At 40.2% G+C, this 22,161-nt stretch overlaps 2 protein-coding genes across 3 annotated transcripts; one reads left to right on the top strand and one right to left on the bottom strand.

The window, feature by feature from the left end:
* Nucleotides 1–481: 481 nt before the first annotated feature.
* gucy2g (guanylate cyclase 2g) lies at nucleotides 482–9,724 on the bottom strand. The gene is made up of 22 exons (XM_085761239.1): nucleotides 9,344–9,724; nucleotides 7,907–8,255; nucleotides 7,642–7,766; nucleotides 6,795–6,965; nucleotides 6,572–6,716; nucleotides 5,787–5,922; nucleotides 5,594–5,697; nucleotides 5,295–5,461; nucleotides 5,070–5,210; nucleotides 4,509–4,592; nucleotides 4,295–4,399; nucleotides 4,072–4,143; nucleotides 3,756–3,912; nucleotides 3,513–3,668; nucleotides 2,653–2,830; nucleotides 2,294–2,434; nucleotides 1,982–2,174; nucleotides 1,690–1,864; nucleotides 1,467–1,565; nucleotides 944–1,035; nucleotides 747–854; nucleotides 482–670 (listed from the first exon to the last, which is right to left on the bottom strand). Exons 1-22 carry the CDS (start codon nucleotides 9,722–9,724, stop codon nucleotides 575–577), a joined length of 3,375 nt encoding a protein of 1,124 aa, XP_085617365.1. The 3' UTR covers nucleotides 482–574.
* A 2,837-nt stretch (nucleotides 9,725–12,561) lies between these two features.
* acsl5 (acyl-CoA synthetase long chain family member 5) lies at nucleotides 12,562–22,078 on the top strand. Of its 2 annotated transcripts, none has more exons than XM_085761228.1 (21): nucleotides 12,562–12,626; nucleotides 13,347–13,515; nucleotides 13,624–13,735; nucleotides 14,603–14,667; nucleotides 14,762–14,863; nucleotides 14,965–15,064; nucleotides 15,443–15,621; nucleotides 15,813–15,845; nucleotides 15,937–15,988; nucleotides 17,109–17,182; nucleotides 17,302–17,379; nucleotides 17,485–17,619; nucleotides 17,740–17,874; nucleotides 18,589–18,684; nucleotides 19,151–19,223; nucleotides 19,415–19,503; nucleotides 20,107–20,223; nucleotides 20,828–20,971; nucleotides 21,066–21,167; nucleotides 21,520–21,591; nucleotides 21,921–22,078. In XM_085761228.1, the coding sequence occupies exons 2-21, from the start codon at nucleotides 13,360–13,362 to the stop codon at nucleotides 22,053–22,055; spliced, it is 2,049 nt and encodes a 682-aa protein (XP_085617354.1). In that variant the 5' UTR covers nucleotides 12,562–12,626; nucleotides 13,347–13,359; the 3' UTR covers nucleotides 22,056–22,078. The 2 variants fall into 2 exon arrangements, with proteins under 2 accessions (XP_085617354.1, XP_085617355.1); XM_085761229.1 differs by having other exon boundaries at nucleotides 13,344–13,515.
* The last annotated feature ends 83 nt before the right edge of the window (nucleotides 22,079–22,161 follow it).

Here is a 22,161-nt window from a genome sequence, read left to right as displayed (position 1 = left end):
ATGATTTAATCACCTCTTAAACCAAAATTCACCAAAATATGTTCATATGTTTGAAGATAAGATAAATAAATACATGTGATCACTGTCTGATTTTGAATACAGTGAAATGGAAAATACAATTTTTCCAAGTTGTAAACCCTGCACCCCTGTTCTCATACGTCCTTTTTATCTGTGACATTTTATTTTGATAAACTAAACAATCAGATGTAAGTGTTTATGGTTTACAGTATGTCCCTGTAGCTGGACGGGACTCAACACAACTTAACAGAAATGAACTACTGCATAATGAAATAAAAGCACAAACAAATGCTGCAATGAACAGCTAACAGTGTTTTCTATATTAGCATCGATCAGATCCTGTGTGAAAGATTAGAACTGATTTAGATCAAGAAGTATCTTCATCCTCTGTCATGATCCAGACTCGATTGTTTCTCGTGACGTCGTTCTTTACGTTCGTCTTGAGTCTTCTTCGTCTTCTTCTTCACAACTTGTTTTGCATGGATCTTCTCCGAGACATATTCCCAGATGTTCATGCTTATTTAGTCAAAGTGTGGTCAGAATATCCACTTGTTTTTTAAATGTGAACTGAGGGAAACTGAGTCTCTGTCATGTGACTTTTAGTCAGTGCTTTGTGGGCCTTTCTATCAGCAGGTCTGGCCACTCCTGGTTTCTTGAACAGAAATGAAAAATAACTGGTTAAAACACTGGTTTACCTACAAATTATACATACATTATTACTTCTTTACCTCTATTTGTAGTTTGAGGCCATCAGTGGGCGAAGAGTTGTGAGCAATAAGAGGAGGATTAAATGATTCTTTGCTCAGCAACCAGTAGGTCTTATGACTCCCTTTACCCTGTCATGGACACAAACATACACAAAAACAAGTCAAACACTTCAACTTTTAAAAAAACAACAACCATACCAACAGGTACCAGATTTCACCTTCATTTCGACTTCTCCTCTTTCCTCCATCTCAAATGATCCGGCCTGGACAAGAATGTCTGCAGTGCACTGAGAAATGTGAATCTTCAGGGCTGCACACAATATGATATAACACAATACTGTTAATGCATTAAACTCATAGTTCAGCTGTAGTTAATGTAATGATAGTTCAATATACGTATATAAAAATGGCAGCCTCATGGTGGCTCATGTTGATTGATATATAAAACTCAGAGGGTCCTTGAAAACCCTCAAATCAGTAGGATGATGAATACAACGTTTCATGACAATTTATCCAATAGTTGTTTAGATATTTCCCTGGAGGCCCAACCATCCATTTAACAAATGGACGGCCACTTTTAAAAGGGAACTATGCAAGATTTGTACCTTAAAACAGTGAAAATATGCACTCTGAAACTGTAGGGGGAGCTCTGTATAGAAAATAAGCACCCAAAACAGCGGAAAAAGACTGGACTTGCATAGTTCCCCTTTAAGGTCTTATAAGGAAGGATTATTTACTCACGAAGGCTGTTACTCTCCATCCGAGAAGCCATGTTCACTGTGTCTCCAAACAGACAGTAGCGAGGCATAGTGGTGCCCACCACTCCAGCAACCACCGGACCTACAAAACCCATGACAAAACAGTGTATATGCATGTTTGGATTTCTCTAATGTCTTAAATGAGGAATCAAGAAATGAAGCAGCAAGAAACAAACTCTTTCTTTGATGATGGTACTGTCTTTTACCAGAGTGAATCCCAATGCGAATGGCAAGGCTGTCTGTGGGCATATGGCGGATTCTGAAGATCTTAATGGCACTCAGGAAATGCAGAGCCATTGTGGATATCTCCAATGCGTGCTTATTGCCGTTGCTGATAGGTAGGCCACTGGCTACCATATATGCATCACCAATTGTTTCCACCTGATAAAGATGCAAAGATTTTAAAAGATCATTATTTGGGAATCGGGAGATGATTGATACCGCTCTCGTACCTATGATAAATGTAAAAAAAAATTACGAAGTGTTGTTTAGTCTTACCTTGTAGACATCGTACATCTTGATTATGTCGTCAAAGAGGCTATAGAGATCGTTGAGGAACGTGACCACCTCCAATGCAGAGCTCATAGAGCACATGGAGGTGAAACCCACAATGTCGGAGAAGAAAATGGTCACCATCTCGTAGCTTTGCGGCTCCACTGACCTTCCCGCCATCAACTGATCGGCAATGTATCTACAACCGTTGAATGAAGAGCACTGACAAGGTAAGGGTGTGGTTGTCTACTCACTTGTTGATGTAGTCATGGACGCCCATTCAACTCATGTGCTTGGTGCAGTAACATCTGGGGGTACCTTGGTAACATGCTGGACAGAAGCTTGTCTGCTCGGGCCTTCTCTGCTGTGAGCTGATTGGTCCTCTCCTCCACCACCTCTTCCAAGTGATTTGCATATTTCTCCAACTTATCCACCATATTATCCAGTATATTTGCATGACTACAGTACAGATAATCATCATTACCTCCATTTAGGAGTTGCCTGTCAAGTTTGTTTGTTAGTTTGCAGGACATCTCAAAATGTTAGATCTTAGTTGAATTCGGTAGCCTATAAGTAAATCTTTGGGTCATGGAACAAGTAATTAGTTTTGAGCCTAAATGAGAGACAGGGAGAACAATTTAATTTTGCACAGTATTTTCTGTAAGAAAAAACCTGACCTGTCTGGGCTGATGTCCTTCAGCTGTCGCCGTATCGACCCAAACGGTGGTCGATGGTCTGGGTTTTCACTCCAGCAGACTGTCAGCAGTGTGTTGATGTTGTCTTCACAAAGCTGCTCAGATAACACCGGTCGGAGTGGTTCCCCTTGGAAAGGTGTCCGCAACTGCCTGATAATCTCTGAAGGAAAAAATATAGCAAGCAGCAATGATGGTGGTGTGTTGAATTGACATAGATTGTCAGGAAGGGATATCATTACACCATTATTTTTGGACAAATTATATTGGATTTAAGAGAAATTGGGGAGGAAACCTCCCCAAATTTGAATAGAAGGTAGTGCTTTCTGTAAAGTATTAAAAGAGAGGTACAGAGACCAACAACTCAGTCTGGTCTTATGTTATGTTATGTTTATTTTATTTGATATGGACATCACAAATACATTAAGACTGTTCCAGTGGACAGACCAGATGCTTTGCTTGAGTGTGTTTAGCACAAGTGCTAATTTTCAACACCAGTCCAGGCTCGGGTTTATACTCATTTCCCAGTGGGATAAACCCCACTGCGCCTAGCTCTGACTGTTCTGATCATTTTGAAGAAGCTATCTTGACACTTAGCCGAGCATTTTTGGTGACTTGTTGAGCACCTTTTTAGATTGTCCTAGGTTACTGAATGTTGGAAATATATGATCCTTGAACACAACTGTATTTTTGGACCTTTGTTTTTAACTCAAACAGTTGCTAACTAGCTGATGCATTTAGCTAACGGCTAAACATCAACCGTCCTCTGATCAAACCTCTATCTGTCTGGCAAATAGATGTAAATGTAAGAGATTCATGATTTATCTTAAGTATTTCTGCCTCACCTTTGGGCTCCAGGTTGAGGGAACAGTATGGGCCAGCCTTAGAGTTGTACATGAGCTCCCACATGATAATAGCAAAGCTGTAGATATCACCTTTAGGTGTTCCTTTGGATGAAACACCAACTTGTCTCAGGAGCTCGGGGGCTGTCCAGTACATCTCTACAACAACAGTTTGGTTCAGTGATCTCAAACATTTTACTTGTATAAATGCAAATATATTGAAGATATTACCACAATCACACTGACCGTCATAGTTGGTATTTTCCCGTCGGACCATCTTGTCTTTGAACTCCCACAGTCCAAAGCCAGAGATTTTGATCTGGAGCCGACTATCCACCAGACATGTGCTGGGCTTCAGGTTCCCATGATATTTCAGGTTACTCTTGTGAATGAACTCCATTCCCTGGTTGACAAATAAACAGATTTAAACCACGAAAAGTTGCAAATTATAATATATTTTCAGAATTATGCCAAGCAGAAAATAGCTATAGCAGTCATAGTAGTAGGCCTTTATAGTTGATTTAGTGTCTTAACAAGATGTAGCATAAATGAACTGACTCACATTTACAATGTCATATGCAAAAGAGAGTTTGAACATCCCGTCCAGCTCAACATCTGAAGCCTTTAAAACATCCTGCAGGATTAACAATGGTATAGAGTAACATGAAACAGAAGTAATCAAGCATTAGAAAGTGACAGTTCTGTTCAATGATGGTTTACAATGTAAAATAATAATAAATAAATAAAATATCCCAATTTAATGCAGCACAGGTTGCAACACTGACCTTCAAGCTGCCTTTCTTGCAGTACTGGGTGACCAAACAGATATTTGGTGCTTCAATACATGCACCAAAGAACTGTACCAAGTTCTCATGTTTCATCTCTTTCATCTGTCTTAAAGAGGTTACGGTGATTAGACATGCAGTATATTGCAATCAAAAAAACAAAACAAAACAAAAATCAATATGTTTGGTCTAGTTGCAACGGGAGGAACTTAACCACACAGAATTCCATGATGATTGAGGGCTTCTGGAAATTATACCCAACATTGCTCTTGATGTACTTGATTGCCACTTGATTCCCCTGTGGTACATAAACAGGAGCATTATAATGATTTTTACCATATATAGACAGAGAATCTTGTAATTTTGTGGATTCAGATGCGGACACACTCAAGACCAATGTTGCTGACTTTCCCAGGCCTTTTCTCAGACAACAACTTAACAAAATGTAACCTCGATCGTTTTGTGACCTGAACCTGTGAAATCCTTTAAATTCTAGGTTCAAGGTTCTGTTTTACAGACGACAATGTTCCAGACGCATCACGTATCACTGTGCAAACATTTTAGGCACTTGTCGATCCCAAATTCTTTGTTGCAGGAAGAAAAAGAAGAAACAAAAACAGAACCCATCACAATAACAGCTGTCTTTACATTCCTGAAATGCAAATGGCTGATAAGACTCTTCTCTGTTTTTACCATCAACCTGAAATTGCCAGATGTGGCCACTGTTCCTGCAAAAGATAAACAGAGTCACTTAAACTCTGAGTCACAACGGTACCTGATAGAGACCTATGGTGGTGTAGACAGTTTCCTTCCCAGTCTTATCCTTTAGGCCATAGCTGTTGTTGGAGAAATTGGACTGAGAGCCTCCACTCCCACTCTGACTGTTTGTGGTGCTGAGAGATAAATCATGAATTGCCTGGACGAAACGAAACACAAACACGCTTGTAAAAACAAACAAACACATACAGTAATATAACACATGTGTCTTCAGTGGTCATACCGAGCGCTCCCTGATGATGGTGATGTCGCTGTAGCTGATGAGCCACCAACAGGAGTCATCAAGCTTCGTCTGGAGTCGTAACTTCTGCTGAAAGAGCACGCCGATGCACAAAACCGCAATCACACCGATCACGGGGAAGGTCACAAGCAGGGCCAGCATGGTGATGTCTACGTCCCATCAGGAGAATATATAATAAAGGTTGTTAGCTTGACCTGGATGTGTAGTTTAATAGATATTACAGTGTGAGCAGGGTTGGTTTGAAACAGAGCGTTTTTGTTAACTCAGATTTATTAGTTTACCATTGAGCAGCCATTCACAGAGTTCGTTGTTGAAACCACATTCTGGTTTATCAGACGGTGGTCGTCCTTTGGGCCAAACCACAGAAGCAAACATAGATGTTGGCCTGTAAAGACAGTTTTTTTTTGTAACGTGATAGAAACTGTTCTGTGCTGTCAATTATGAAATCGATAATGGCAGAAAAGTGTTTGTTACCGGATATTTTTGGCATGACTGTCAAAATGGAGAATGGGCACAAACTTGGTGGTGACTCCCGTATGCTGCAGGTCATAAATGGAGTAGTCCATATTTCGCTCCCCGTCCTCATCAAAGTGGACCAGTCCAGAGGCACCTGTGCTGACAAGCCGACTTTGACAGTCATGTACTAGCCTTGTGTTTCAGTGTTAGTGGTTAGAGGGTTGAGGCACCACCAGTTAATAAAACAGTGAAACTACCACCAGAGATGGAACCAAAGAAACAGTCCTAATATGAAAACTGTTTTTTGGATTACCCAATTTTAGATTGTGAGAACAGGATTACATTAATACTTATTTAAAAGTTTACTTGACTGATATATGCTACATTTTTGATTGAATAGGGAACACAATCAGTGCAGCAGAACCAGATATATCATTCTACACATTTTCCTTCCCATCAAAACAAGTTGCCTATATGAACCGAAATGCAACTCAACCACCAGCAGTTTGGTGGGAGATTCAGGTGGGATGTGCATATTACAAAATACTTCTGAATCAAAAAAAAAGAGAGAAAAATATTATATGAACTGACCCCAGGACCATTTTGAGTTTGGGAAAGGGTTAATTGATGCAATTATGCAATGAAATGTATTTGCGCTGGTATGGTGACAGAATACGTTCTCAATTATCCAACACACCAGCTAAAGAACAGAAAAAATCTGAACCAAGAAAATAAAATAAGTGAATTTAGTTTTAGGACTTTGCATACAAGGCATTGCAGTATTTGTTAAAGCAGCTACTAACCATAAAATCGAATGCTATTTTTATTTTTCAGTCTCTGTAGCACCTCCTGTCCATCATAAGGGTCCTTCCCATCTTTGAGGACTTCCTTCACCCCCATGGCATAAAGAAGCACGGCGTCATGCAGGTAGGCTGAGTATGGACTCACCTGAGAGGATAATGAATGTTTAAGTGTTTACACTGCAGCACAAATACATACATACATGGTTATATGATGGATGCTCACCTCTCTTTTGGATGTCAGGTTGCTCCTGAATGGGTGTCCTTTCAGTCTCTCAAAAACTTGTTCAAAGAAGTCATAATACTCGTAGCCCTCGTAGGATTTCTGGCCTATGATGAAGGCCATGTCAAAAGCTCTCGTGGCAGTGCTGTCTATGCCATATCTCCACAAGTTATCCTGCTCAGGAAAAAGATTTGATACACATACAGAGCAAGTTAGTATACTGTATAGACATAGAAGGAAATCAATTTGGTTATTTGATTGACTGCAATTGAGTGATTACAAGCTGTCCAATTAAACCGTCTACGCTGCAGTGTAGACTTTTCTCCTGGGACCTGTTAGCCAACAGTATACTTAACGTTCTAGCACAATGGCAAGTGCAATTTTGAGTCCACTTTCACAAGATTGTTTTAAAATGAGTCAGCTGGAGGTGGCATTTTCAAACAACTTAATGGGGCTAATGTTAGCTTAATGAGCTTGCAGCTTGTAAAATCTGCCAACGACAGTTGACAAAAATCAATGCTTGAAATGAGAAGCCTGTGTTTGTCAGCCTCAAGAATCAACGCATGTGTTTGTTCCAACATGATGAGAAACAAAGTAAAAAAAAATCAGCATCTCATCCAGACTTCTAGTTGTGAATAATCTTTTAAAGGACCGCCCCACGTTTTTTTTTTTTTTTTTTTTAAGTCAGCGAATTTTACAACAAATAAGATATAAAAGTAGTAAAATAAGATAATGAAGATGTTTTAATAAGACGACGAGGTCAAATATTGATGCATTATACCACAAAACAACTACAGCCATTCAAATGTTTCCTGCTCCTGTGTAACTGCGTTTTTAAGTTTTTACTCACCACGGTGCCACTGACCTCAAAATGCTGCACCAGGAAGAACACATAGTCACCGTTCATCAGACCCTGTCGTGCTGCCTCCAGCAGCAAAGCCATCGAGTCCTCTCTGTTTGATAGCACCACGATCACTGGAGGACGCAGGGTGACCACACAGCAGGAAATGGTTATGAATACATAAACAGAAGTAGAAATGTGATTATATATTATATTATATGTGGAGATGGTACACAGACAGACAAAGAAGTGCAGGTAAAAATACTTTTCCCACCTCTGGCGACTGTTGAGATATACTTAATGTTTCGATAAATGAGCTGAGGATTGCTGGTGTCGAACTGGACCGCTGCAGTCAGTTTGAACTTGGCCCTCAGTGGAGTCTCGATCGTTTTCCACAGCGCGTCCACTTTGTCCCAGGTGTTTGACTCTAATCCCCCGCCGATCATCGCCACGTGACTCCACCCGAAGAACTCTAACGTCTTCACCAGGACCTCTGAGCTTCTCTTGAGAGGAGGCACGATCTTTACGTAGGAGTCGTAGATATCGCTGTTGTCCATTTTGGAAGATTGTCCCACAAAGCCAAACATGGGGATGTTCCATGTCGATGCAATGAGACCAGTCACCTAAGAAGCAGGAGGAATGTGCATTCATCATAAAAGGACAGAGACGTTTCACAAGCAGTACTAATGTTTAGGTGCAAAAACTGCAGGTTTTAACAGACTCTAAAATACATATATTTAAAGGGACTGCGAGGACTTTCGGAAAGCAAAGTGTTTTCACACTAAAGTTCTTGGACTGGCGCAAGACGGACGAAATCGAAAGCATTTGCCAAGAATGTTTTCATTAATCAAGAATGAAAGTCGGAGGTTTGAAGACGATCAGATATCATCGTAGTTCCGACCATAAACGATGCCAACTAGCGATCCGGCTGCATTATTCCCATGAGCCACCAGGCAGCGTCCGGGAAACTGAAACTAGGAAATGCTGGGCGAGACTAATAATATCAAATAACTATAAAGACAAAATTATATATTTATCGAAAATGGACCCATTAACAAGTGTGGGTAATGTAGATTCATCCACATTAATATGAGACTCTTTTATAACCAAAAGCAAAATTCTCGGGGTCTCTTTAACCTTCATTTTTTCCTGTTTATGTTTTTTCCTATTACAACAGAGACAAGTTATTAATATGGAGAAATGCTATATAGTTTTAGATGTTATGTTGTAATGTTAAGAGTAATCTTTCAGTGTCTGTTAAACACAACTGAAAAGTGTTAAAATAAGTATACAGATTCTTTACCTGAGTAAAAGTAACAGCAATCCAATATTAACATACTCTAATACAAATAAAAAATGCTGCATGCAAAATGTTGCTTAAGTTGAGTAATTAATCACAAATTGCAGTATAAACGTGTTTATAAAACAAATATTAACACACTCAGTGACCATTAGTTCATGTCTAAGTATAAGTGCAGCATGAATGTTCATCTAAACAGTTTGTTAATCATTTACTGACTCTTTACAAATGATCTTATGAACACTGACCACTCCTAGTTGACTAATTAGTATCAATATAGGAAGAATGCTTTATAAATGATGAATTAGATTTCAATTATGCTTAATAGTGTGTTATTATAATAAAGTGCTACTAATTAAAGGACACAAAACAAGTTCAACAACACCATGTACCATCAGAGGCAGTTCATACCTCGGCCTCTCCTGGACATGCTGGACCGAAGAGCGCGGACACGTTTTCTTTCCACACCTGGTGGATGAATCCTCCCAGGGAAACTTTGGGATTACAGTCTGTGTCCATGTACACAAAGTCCAGACTGTAGTTTCCCAGGAAGGAGGGATTTGAGTTCACCTTGTCCATGGCTATCTGCATGGCCGAGCCCAGCCGCAGGGCGCTGAACGGGAAGGACGTGTTCCAGGGAACCTGGAAGCCGACGAGCAGCCGGGTGCGAGGCTGAGTCCCATTTGTGCTGTTGTTAATGACCGCAGCAGCAGCAGCAGCAGCAAACACTACTAGTGTGAAGTGGAGCACGAGTGTGTGGCTCATGCCAGAATAACACACCACCCTTGACATCCCTCTCATCTTATTAGTCGTTTGATGCCACAGGGCTTAAATACTCAGCATCCTGGGTGCTGATGCTGGGAAGTTGTTCAGGGAGGAGACAATGTAAATATGTGGAGGAGAGTGGGAGGTACAAAGGAAAGGAGCATCGAGTCCATCATTTTCTATTCTTTTCTATGGTCTCATTCTTCATTATAGGGTGCATCCTACACCAGACTGCATGTTGTTGTTAACAATGGTCAGTGGACGTCCACAGAGCAACCAAAGAATCACTCTCAAAGAACAGGACTAGTGTTGCAACTTTCTTTCTTCATTAACTCATTGAGTGCCAGCCCTTTTATAAAATGGTCAGTGCCATGTGCCAGCGTTTCAGGGCATTTTTAGTAATATTTCAAGACCCATAGAATATTTTGTACTATGACTCTGAAAACACCAAACAGCTCAAAGGAAAGAGGAGACTCTCTATATAACTAGGGAAAAAACTATTTGTTTGTATCTTGTTCCATTCTTGATATAGATAGATATAGATATAGATATATCTTGAATAGAGCCTGGTTGCACCAAAAAGACCACTTTTTTTCTAGAAAGCCGAGAAAAATGCATTTTTGTGAAAGAGAGTCTCTCAAGAAAAACCGTGATTTATCCATTTTAATTTTGGCTTCAAAAACATGTATGACATCTGAAAATTTCATTTCACATGTTTTTTCATTGTACAGAAACAAAAAAACAACTAAAATACAACAAGCAGGAGTCCTACTCTGCAGAGTGATGCCTGCTCTCCTACTTTTCCTGCTGCAGTTGCTCCCCTGTACGTACATATACGTCAATGGCACTCAATGAGTTAATAGGTCCATACTTAGGATTATAAAATGTTCTGTTAATGTGAAAGATTTTTAAATGTTATTTTATTTTCCCTTTCCAACATGATATCTTCAAATATATTCAGGTTAATATCCTATAACATATTAAAGAGAAGGAAATCCTCACATAAATCAAAAATACTGACTATAAAAACTCACTAATCTGTAACTTTACCTCCAGGATGGATCTTTTGAATTCATGGTGTGACACTCATCTGATATAATGAAGTCAGATTTGTCAAGATAAGCCCTTGATTAGTATATCAACTAAAGATTAGTTTATCAAGTCTAGATAGGTATCAGTCATAAATCCAGTGTCAAAGTTCATCGCAGGTTTTTATCTCTAACTTCAACTGCATGCAAACACACACACACACACACACACACACACACACACACACACACACACACACACAGAGGAAGTGGGAGTGGAAAATGACTGTAGACTTTTGTTTTATTGACAGAGTGCGAGCTAATTTAATTAAGTTTTTTATTTAAAGCCAAAAGCTGAAGTGAGAAGAAGTGTGTGGCAGATCTCCAGGGAGTGTTTTCTGCAGGAACAAGGCGAGGCTGGCAGGCTGAGCCTTGCTGGGTGCAGAGGAGTTGCTCACACCTGTGTGCAGTTTAAAGGTGCTAATGACGACAGATGGTTCAGGTTGTACATTAGTGGTGTTGCTGGCTTCACCTTGCTTTTTTTTCCCCCAGGCGATCCCTGCTCAGCCTGGACCCAAACCAACTCTGCTAATCCCACCAGGTAACCACTCAAATCTTCTCCTAATGAAGCTTTTCTCTTCACCTCGCTGACCTGCACAATCAAACCGTTCACACACAGGAGGACGTGTTGGGAGTTCAGCTTTTGTGTGTTTGTGCCAGATCCACATAAATGTTTGAAGAAGCAACTAATTTCAACTAAATTAAAGTGTTTTCAGTGCTGCAGTACGAGTGTCACTGACGAATGAATGAAATGCAGATTCACTCAAATCAATACACTGAGTGGTTTAGTTGTTGGAGCTTTGTCTCATGTGATTAGATGTCTTGTTTAATTGATCTTTCTCCGTCTAGTACTTTAAGTCAAATAACAGACGGAGACTGTGCAGAATCTACTGATTACACACATTAATCAGTGAAAGTTGAGTGTTGTTTCATATTTTGTTTTGGTTTCAATATGAGATCTGTGCAGATCTGAGACCAGTTTATCGAAGAAAGACTTTGCTTTATTTCAATCTTAAGTAATACTCAGACCTCAGATTGATTTTTATCTTTGATTCTTCTTAATTGGGACTTATTTGCAATGACATTAGGACGGTTTTGTAGAAAATGTTGCTCCTTAAGTTTAGTTGGGTAGAATATGTTTTGTGTTGTGGAAAAAATCTAGTTATTTCATTAAAACTCAGCACATTTGGTAACGGTACTAAAAGACTGTTGCTGTTTGATGCCTAAAAAGTAAAACTTGACAACTCATCTTTAGTGACTCCTGCTTTTTAATGAACTGGGACATTGTTAGTTATTTATGTGTCTTAAGAAACTGTCTTTGGCCTGAATTTGGACTCCTGTCACATTGAGAAGCAACAGACCTTCAGTGCTCAGAGATTTTACATTGCTGGTCTTTTTTATGTACAACACCATTTTGAGTGAACTGTGATTGGTTGTGACACTCAACTTATTTACATGATATGATAAACGTCAGCTAAAAGTATTGACCTTTCATCAGCTGCAGCATCTTGACCGTCTGACTTGATTACCTGAGATAAAGTGTAAAGTTTATCTGCCTGGACTGAAATCAAAGGCAAAAACAAAAAAAACACAATCATCTTAGTAAGTTGCCTAATCTAAACTTTAATAATGACATACGAGCTGGAATGGGTTCTGTGCTTGTGCCTTTTATCAGTGGTAGTGATGCTGGTCAAGGTTCAAAGTTTGAGTTTAACTGTCGGACTTGTTTCATTCAGAGCTACAGCAGAGGCTCTGCTGTGCACACACCACCGGCAGCACCACCACACACACACCTGCCTGTCAACTGGCAGCTGAGGAACACCTGAGAGGACCAGCAGCAGGTAGGACAGCCAAATAACACAACATACAGTACATGCTCACTTTAAATGGCCAGGGTCCAATCTGCAGTGTCCTAACGCTGGATTTGTCAGTTCAGTCGTGTTAAGCAGCCTAAATACTCATATAGTGCTGTATGAAATGTTTTTTTCTGTTTTCATACTAATGTGCAGTTGCCATGTTTTTTATTTTATCAACGGCCACACAAATGTCATAAAACATGCTGGCTCCTAATGTGACCCTTAACATGCCATGTTGTCATAAAATAACTAACCTTGACCGTGTGGTTGAACCAATGTGCCTCAAAGGTTAAGAAAACTTTCTTTCTTCCCCGTCTTATTGGACATGGAAGAATTTGTCTTCAGACATGATCTTGTGCAGAAGCAGTTGTTCTGCTCATTGTCAATGTGTTTTTAAATATTTAAATATGAATTTAAAGCTGCTGTTACTGTATGTATTGACTGCAATGTTGTCGTTCGTCTAATCTTTCATGGGCTCGACTCATCGTGAGTGATTAGAGGAAAAACTGTTGCACAACTTGTGTTGACTTTGACCTCAAGTTATTGTGGAGATGACATTAAGATCAGTGACAAGGAGCTGAGAGTTGCATAATAGGACAATATATCTATACTACGGTGAAGTTTTAAACTAGAATTGGGTGTTTTGGTGGGTTTTTTTTTTTGGTAGGTTTAAATTCATTAGTCTCTCTCTTTGCATCCCAGCAGATTTGGCACCACCATGGAATTCCTTTTCCAGTTGCTGTTCTCCCCCCTCCCGACGCCGGCCATCATCTCCCTGTTTGCACTCGCAGCCGCCACCTTGTTCTACCTCAACACTCGGCCCAGTCCCCTACGCACCCCGACCGACCTCAACTGCCAAACTCTGGGAATCAAGGTAAAAAAGGAAAAAAAAAAAGTGCTGTCAATGCGTTGGTTGACTAGATGTTTATGGCGGTTAAGTTCACGGTTTCACCAGTGACCTGCATCTGCTTATTGTCCTCAGGATGGAGCAAGAAAGACTGCTTTGCTTGAAGGCAACAATAACCTGATGTCCTTCTGCTACGTGGACGCCCAGACCCTCTATGATGTGTTTAGGAGGGGGACGAGAGTTTCAGGTGACTGAGAACTTCCTCTTTTTTCAGCAATTTCTGAAACTTCTTCATCAGAGTACATGTACTAGAAAATCTGACCACTGAATCACCATTGTGCCCAGCTTTTAAACAGTGGATACACAGCATATATCTACTTGTTTTAAAGGTTAGGCTAATGAAAGCTGCGGAAGCAAAACATCCTTGACATGGACATTGTTGCAGCAAAGCTGTTGACCTTATGTGCAACGCTTGTAAAAGGCTGAACTGAATATAGCAGCTTGAATTAGTGATGCATCCAACATGGTGGAGGAGAATGAGAGCTGAATGTTGGTGCATTCACTTACCGTTTTTAGTAAAGAGCTGGAATAAACCGCAAAATTTGTAAAACATTACAGTATAACAATGAGCTTGAGGACTTATTTTCAGTCATTGTAGTATGCTATGGTATAAATAGACTCTTGTTACACTCAGCATTACATACAGTTCAAATTTCTTCAACTATTTCTTAAAAAATAATATTTAAAAAATCTATATATAAATAAATAATAATAGTAATACGTTTTATTTAGAGGTGCCTTTCCCGACACTCAAGGTCACCTTACAGAAACAATTAAAAAAAGACAATGTAAAACACTTCAACAATAAAACAAAACAAATTTGTCATAGGGCAACAGTAAAATCAGAACTGAAGTAAAACAATTCAGAAATCTGCAGCAGCAAAGGTCAACAATGAAAAGTTAGAGGGAGAATACCTGTTTAAAAAGGTGGGTATTCAGATGGGGAAAATTACAAGGCCTCACTTTTTTGGGGGTTGAAACCAAAAACTATGAAGCTCTACTGTTCTATACTACATTACATGTAGTTTGATGTTGGCCCTGTGTCTTGCTGCAGGTAATGGACCGTGCTTGGGCTACAGGAAACCAGGAAGACCATACCAGTGGCTGAAGTACAAGCAGGTAAAAAAAAATGTCCCTCAACTCTTGTAAAAAAGTGGAGAAAATCGTCCTTCACCTTGTCTTAACCTTCTGACTCCACTTCCTCCTGATGAAGGTGTCTGACCGGGCGGAGCACCTGGGCTCAGGGCTGATTCACCGAGGACTGGAGCAAGGCCAGAAGACCTTTATTGGTATCTTTGCCCAGAACAGACCTGAGGTAAGTGGAACTGTGTGTGTTTGTGTGTTTATGACGAGGTTTATCTCGGCTTCACCTCGGCTGCTCTCTCTAACTCTGCCGTGTCTTCGTGTGGTTTGCAGTGGATTATCGGCGAGCTGGCCTGTTACACCTACTCCATGGTGGCAGTTCCCCTGTACGACACCCTGGGTCCTGAGGCTCTCGTGTTCATTATCGACCGAGGTAATTGGAGCGTCTCTCTGCACTCCTTAATGCTGCTAATTGCAGAGCCAGGTCGGAGTCCAGTGGCTCGCTGGTCTCCAAAGGGATTGATATCAAGTGTGCTCTAATCTCCTCTCTCTTATTTATTACACCCTCTCCTTTAACCTGTGCTCCAATTTTCTTTTATCTGATCACTTAAAACAACACGTCTGCTGTTACAAATACTGCTGATCTGGGTTTTTATTTTAATTTTCATGAATTCTGGTGTTTACCCTATGAATCTTAACCCAACAGTGTTGACATACTTGCCTCATAACAGCACTAGTGTCAACTTTTTTTGCTGGTTATTTGCACCATAAACTTTACTGGCGATATGACTCAGACTTTCTCGCCCCTCAGCGGAGATCTCCACGGTGCTGTGCGACGATCAGAAGAAGGCAGAAACGCTGCTGCAGAACCGGGAGAAAGGCCAGAGCTCCGTCCTCAAAACCATCGTCGTCATGGACTCTTTCAACTCCGAGTTGGTCGAGAGAGGAACCAAGTGTGGGGTGGACATCGTGTCCATGCAGGATGTGGAGGTAACGGCACGCCGAACACAAACAAGTGCGGTTACTGGTGACTCATCGTTGCTGGCGCCACTTTTAGAATTGTTGAAGAAGGTTTTTTTTTTATTATATTTCAGATCTGTATTTGCAACTGTTTCTGTTAGAAGAAACACAAACGTTATTGGAAACATGTTTTATGTTTTTTGTTTTTTTTCCCTCCTCAGGCTCTGGGGAAGAGTAATCTTCAAAAGCCAGTTGTAAGTTTCTAATATATCCATGTAATCTATTTTTATGAGCTTTAACAAGCTGCATGCTGCTCTGATGGTGCCGCTTTCATGTCCCCAACAGCCACCAAAGCCAGAGGACCTCAGCATTGTTTGCTTCACCAGTGGCACAACAGGTGATGATTTTTGCATTTGATTTCTATTCATTTATTTCTTTTCTTCTTTTTAATCAAAGGGAATGTAACGCCACTTTACTAAAAAAGAAAATCATGGTGTTTAAATATGAATCTATCTTAGATGTGGCTGCACAGAATGAACCATGTAACCATGAAAACTAAGAGCAGCCATGGTTGAGTTTCAGTTTGGTCACGGTTGAGTCGGGGGAGGCCGGTGTTTGTCGGTTGGTCCAAATTGAAATATCTCAACTACTGTGATGGATTGCCTTTTTTAATTTAGCAAATAGATTCATGGTCTCCAGAGGATGAGTTATTATAAGGACACTGGTGGTGGTGGACACTGGCCAGTGGTGGACAGTAACGGAGTAAATTTACTCGAGTATTGTACTTGAGTACATATCCAGAGGTTTTGTACTTTACTTGAGTATTACCTGTAGATTTCTTTGGTACTTATTACTCTTACTTGAATACATTTCCAAGACAAATATTTTTACTTTTACTCGAGTTAATTTCTAGGAAGGCTGAAAAGTACTCGTTACTTTCAGGTCTGCTCTTTTTTTTTTTTTTCTAAAATACTAAAATGCTATTGGACACAAGCTGTGTTTGTCAGAGAAGGAAACCCTGACCCCTAAAAGCAGCACATCAGTGCAGCTGGTTTCAAAGAGTTAATTCTCAGAGACAAGAGTTAAAAGGTCCTTGAATTCATTTAGAAAAAATTATAGTAATTCATTGATGTGGAAAAATAAGAAATTTACTCTTACCCTTATATTTACAGTACTTAAAAGCATGTACTTTTGGATACTGAAGTACCTTTAAAAGCAAGTACTTTTTTACTCTTACTCGAGTAACATGTCGACTGAGCTACTTTTACTTGTAACGGAGTAAATTTTCACCAGTAGTATTTGTACTCTTACTCAAGTACTGGGATCGAGTACTCTGTCCATCTCTGGTGATCGCCACCATCAGGTTGACATGTGTGTCTTCTTATGGCATTGGATTGACTGCTGTATTAATCTGTGGGAACCCGTGACTGGTTTTACTCTCACTCTTCTCGTATAACCTGCTTTAAAGCTGAATGCAAGTGTAAAAGGACAAAAACATTTTTTTATTTCATTCTCAGGTGACCCGAAGGGAGCAATGCTGACCCATGAGAATGTAGTGTCTGATGCTGCAGGTGTCATCAAAAGCTTTGAGGTAGCCGTGGTCCCAAAATGCAGATTAATTATCATGCCAAAACGGCTGAAACAGACACTTGGTATATAAATGCTATAGCTTTGCTTTTTGCTAACGGAGCCTCTGTGTGTGTCCCACAGTCGTCAGTTGTTCCAAATACAGACGACGTCAGCATTTCGTTCCTGCCTTTAGCTCACATGTTTGAGAGAGTGGTCCAGGTGAGAACTTGATCAGATCGTAAAAAAGTGTGTTTACAGTCGTTTGGATCTGTAAATGAGACTTCAGAGCATCCCTTAATGTTTGTTTTCTGTCTGATCCTGCAGACAGTGATGTATGGTGCTGGGGGTAAGGTGGGATTCTTCCAGGGTGACATCAGACTGCTGCCAGATGACATGAAAACGCTGCAGCCCACCATTTTCCCAGTCGTTCCTCGGCTTCTCAACCGTGTCTATGACAAAGTTGGTAGACACAACATCCCCGTCTCATCATTCCTTTCTGCTTTAAACATCAACTCAAAAAAAAATTCCACTGTCTTTTTATATGTAATTTTTTTCTTTTTTTTTCTTTTATGTGTCTAGGTCCAGAGTGGAGCCAAGACACCTTTCAAGAAATGGCTTCTGAACTTTGCCGTGGAGAGGAAATATGCTGAAGTCCAGGAGGGCATCATCAGGAAGAACAGCATATGGGACAAGCTCATCTTCCACAAAGTCCAGGTACTACCTCTATTACAGTAAATGCAGATTATGTGACACAAATGACAAAGTGTTTTTAAAGGGATAGTAGCATTTTTTTAAAGTGGGATTGTATGATCTACAAATAGCCCCTAAGTACTTTAATTGCAGTAGAAGACTCTCTGCACTCCTCCCGTTAGCAGCGCCAGCCCATAGCCCTGCCCAGAGATTTATAACATACATTGTTGTGAATGGACCCAAAGAAACTGCCTATTTTCACGGCCTAAAAGAGGTTTTACCTGGAAAAAAAATACACAGTTCCATTGTTCGCTATAATATAATTTTTGCCAGCCCTTCAAAGTGCAGGAAAAACACAATTTTTATTATTTACTTACGTATCCCTCCGCCCAGGGTTAGCGCCCGCCGATCAGCAGTTGGTTAGCTCCAAATAAAAATTGTGTTTTTCCTGCACTTTGAAGGGCTGGAAAAAATTATATTATAGCGAAAAATGGAACTGTGTATTTTTTTTCAGGTAAAACCTCTTTTAGGCCACGAAAATAGGCCGTTTCTTTGGGTCCATTCACAACAATGTATGTTGTAAATCTCTGGGCAGGGCTATGGGCTGGCGTTGCTAATGGGAGGAGTGCAGAGAGTCTTCTACTGCAATTAAAGTACTTAGGGGCTATTTGTAGATCATACAACCCCACTTTAAAAAAAATGCTACTATCCCTTTAAAGTGGTGAACCTTGATTGTAGGAGTCTTTTGGGGGACGAGTGAGGGTCATGGTGACTGGAGCGGCTCCCATTTCTCCCCCTGTGCTCAACTTCCTCAGGGCTTCTCTGGGCTGTCAGGTAATAAATAAACTTAATCCTCTCCCTATAATACTTGTGGGTATTTTCCATTTTATTAGCAGGTCATGTTTGTTTGATTTTTGAACCTCACTTCAGGAAGTCCATTTTTTTTTTTTTTAAAAACATCATTCACACATTCTTGACATAACCTCTTGCAAAAGCCAAATTCAGTTCACTTAAGGACTTAAGTTATTTTCTGGGTTGTAATTTGGCTTCTCCAAACATTTTGGAAGGTTTGCAAGAAAATGTTGACCTAGTTTCTAAATCAGTCATACGATGCCTGAACTTTGGTAAACTCTGAGGTGTTGGCAACAAAAACGCTGCTACAGTAATGCTTGTTTTTCGGGGAGTAAAGAAAGAGGGTTGCACAACAGTGACCAGCTGGTGCCGATTGCTCCATGTTGTCATGATAACCTGGGCGCATTGCTCTCAACTCCGCTTTGATTTGACTGCTACGCTTTTTTAGATCTTTGAGGCGTATGGCCAGACAGAGTGCACGGCCGGCTGCACCTTCACCATGCCAGGAGACGCCACCTCAGGTAAGTAGTTCAGAGGCAACCAGAGTTCAACTTCACCAGTTTGAACTCAACTTGTCATTTTGACTTTTACACTATAGCCTTTACAATTTAAATCATTTAATTTCAGGTTTGACAAATGATGCAGATCATCAGTGTTTGTTGAATAAGCAATTAGCTTTATGCTTCACTTGCTTTTCTCTTTTTAACCACAGGTCACGTTGGGACGCCACTGCCTTGTAACATTGTGAAGTTGGTGGATGTTGAAGAAATGAACTATTTTGCATCAAATGGTGAAGGCGAGGTAAATCTGGGTCATTCAAGTAATTATCCAACTGCATAAAAGTCAGAGCAGGATTAAACCCACAGTGCACAGATCACACCTCCATTAATCATGACTATCATGTTATGTAGCTCAAGTTATGGCAGTAAATATGGGAGATTTGTGACTTTTGTTTTGATGTATAGCCTATATTCGCTTACATTTTGACAAACTGACACCATTAGGTTGCCAAGCTACTTGTTTGCAGTGTGCCCATAGAAGTTAATTGGCACCATTTTACATTGCTGCTGCAGAAGATGTTAAAATGTGTTGGGTTTTTTAGGCCAGGTCTGGCGTTCATTATACCTTCATGGCCATTTAATGAGATCCTCGTGAAGTGCAATTTGCACCATAATCACACATGGTCAATTATCACGCATTAAGGGTTTTCTTTTTGAAATAACATTAAACCACATAAACTTGATCTTAACAAACTAAAGACATTACCGATTATTTTGTCATAACGTTAATGAAGGTTGAAATCTGTGGATTAGATTCTCATGTTTAATATACAGTGCTTATGTTTTTGAGTAATGTTCCCAATTGTCTTGTTTATTTTATTTTTTATTCCCTGCAATTATTCAGGTCTGTATCAAGGGTAGAAATGTGTTCAAAGGGTACTTGAAAGACCCAGAGAAGACTGCAGAGGCCTTGGATGAAGATGGTTGGCTCCACACCGGAGACATTGGGAAATGGCTTCCGGTAAGAAAAGCCAATGCAAGGCAAACCCCCCCTCCCCCCTCTCCCCGCTACATGTCAATGAATCAAGCAACTTTTTCATCATAACCACTGGCTTAAGTACAACCACAAGCTTCTCAGTACCAGATGCACACACTCTTTGTGGATGAAGCCGCCTGGCAGAGTGTATCAAGTTCAGTGCTTGAAGTAAAGAGGATATCAAGTGGAATCTGAGTTTCATAATTGAGGTTTTGCAAAACAGATGACTTTATCTTTATTTGGGGATCATTAGTTTTTGAGTTCCCTGGAAGGAAATGTCTTAACTGTGGAAGGGACGGGCATCATCTGGCCCATGAGAACACACACTGCCCTGTTTTCTTTTTTGATTTTGCAATATTAAAACAACATGCTTTAAAGATTCAGATAAGATTTAAGTAGGATACATTGATAAACCTTAAGTGATTTTTCCCAAGAGTTTAATTCAAGTAGGTTAGGAAATGGCCTCTTAACTTGATCCTGACACTTCATGATTCAACTCATCTAAACAAAAATAAGTGCGTGTTTTGCAATGTCTGAAAATTACAGCAAAGAGGTTTAGATTATTTTTCTGTAATCCGTTTGGCGACAGAGTGGAGTACTGAAGATCATTGACCGAAAGAAGAATATCTTCAAGTTGGCTCAGGGCGAGTACATCGCTCCAGAGAAGATTGAGAATGTGTATGTACGCAGTGGACCTGTGGCCCAAGTGTTTGTGCATGGAGACAGCCTACAGGTAAGTTAATGCTGGCATCTTTACAGCTTGTGCATGTACTGTACATCACTACTGGCACTCACCTATTCTTTTCTTCTCTTTTTTTCATCTTCAGTCTTGCCTGGTTGCCGTTGTAGTCCCTGACCCAGAGGTCCTGCCAGGTTTTGCCAAAAATCTAGGTTGCCAAGGCTCTGTTGAAGACCTCTGCAAAAACACAGTAATGTTTCTGCCTTGTCTTTTTCTTTAACACATGTGTTAGAAGGGCCTTTCTTCTCTGAATAACTCTAACGGATAATCTGGGGGTCACTATAAACTACAATACTGTATTTAAATGTCTCCTCGGGTTTGCTTTTATGCTCAAACTCCTGCGAAAGAATATCTGCAGTAAACCCAGTCATTAACACTAAAAGAGGCCAGTTGGATTGGTCCTGCACGCTCACTGTAAAACCCATAAGGGACGATGTCTGCAAATCTAATTGAATATTCAAAAGTAGAGCAGCGATTGAATTGTTTCTTCAGCTCGAGAATTACTTATTGGACTGATTTCTAACTCGTCTCTTTCATTACAGGAAATTAAGAAAGCCATCCTTTCAGACATGACCAAACTGGGTAAAGAAGCGGGGCTCAAGTCATTTGAGCAGGTAAGCGCTTCGATGCAAGTCAGACGGTATCAGAAAAACATGATGGTTATCTGTAATTATACAGAAAATAATTGGCATAATTGTCTGTTCAAGCATCTACTCTCGTTCAACATAATAGGTAAACTGAAACTTCAAGAGGTCATTAACATTGGAGCACATATTTCCTGTATTAGTTCTCCCTCTAGTGGTTAAAATGAGCTTTGCCTTAAACTTGGACTTTATTTATTTATTTTTTTTTTAGACCTTTGCCCCATTTACATTCCTCACAATCCTCACAACCTTTCAAATCCGTCCCCCATCCTCATGTTTTTGCTCTTTAATTCCTACAGGTTAAGGATTTGTACCTCCATCCAGAGCAGTTCACCATTGAGAACGGTCTGTTAACTCCCACACTCAAGGCCAAGAGGGCCGAGCTCAAAGCTCTCTTCCAGCCTCAGATCGACAAACTGTATGCCAACATCTAATAAAAAGGAACGAACAAATGCCACCAACTCCCCCATTTTTCTTTTTTTTGTCTTTTGGAGTCTGTGTTTTAAACATGAATCGGTTCTATTGTGCAGTAGCCTTTCC

This window comes from Trachurus japonicus, chromosome 19 (genome assembly GCF_045865225.1).
Source record: "Trachurus japonicus isolate A0001 chromosome 19, Traja_1.0".
NCBI classification, from domain to species: domain Eukaryota; kingdom Metazoa; phylum Chordata; class Actinopteri; order Carangiformes; family Carangidae; genus Trachurus; species Trachurus japonicus.
This window is presented reverse-complemented; position numbering and strand designations above follow the sequence as displayed.

Excerpts from the sequence above, each read along its gene's own strand:
- gucy2g (XM_085761239.1), bottom strand. The coding sequence starts at position 9,724 with ATGTCAAGGGTGGTGTGTTATTCTGGCATGAGCCACACACTCGTGCTC. Across the intron at positions 7,767-7,906 it reads TATCTCAACAGTCGCCAGAG|TGATCGTGGTGCTATCAAAC; the intron begins GTGGGAAAAGTA and ends TGCGTCCTCCAG. Across the intron at positions 2,175-2,293 it reads CTGTCCAGCATGTTACCAAG|ATACATTGCCGATCAGTTGA; the intron begins GTACCCCCAGAT and ends CAACGGTTGTAG.
- acsl5 (XM_085761228.1), top strand. The coding sequence starts at position 13,360 with ATGGAATTCCTTTTCCAGTTGCTGTTCTCCCCCCTCCCGACGCCGGCC. Across the intron at positions 13,516-13,623 it reads GCCAAACTCTGGGAATCAAG|GATGGAGCAAGAAAGACTGC; the intron begins GTAAAAAAGGAA and ends TATTGTCCTCAG. Across the intron at positions 21,592-21,920 it reads GGCTCAAGTCATTTGAGCAG|GTTAAGGATTTGTACCTCCA; the intron begins GTAAGCGCTTCG and ends TAATTCCTACAG.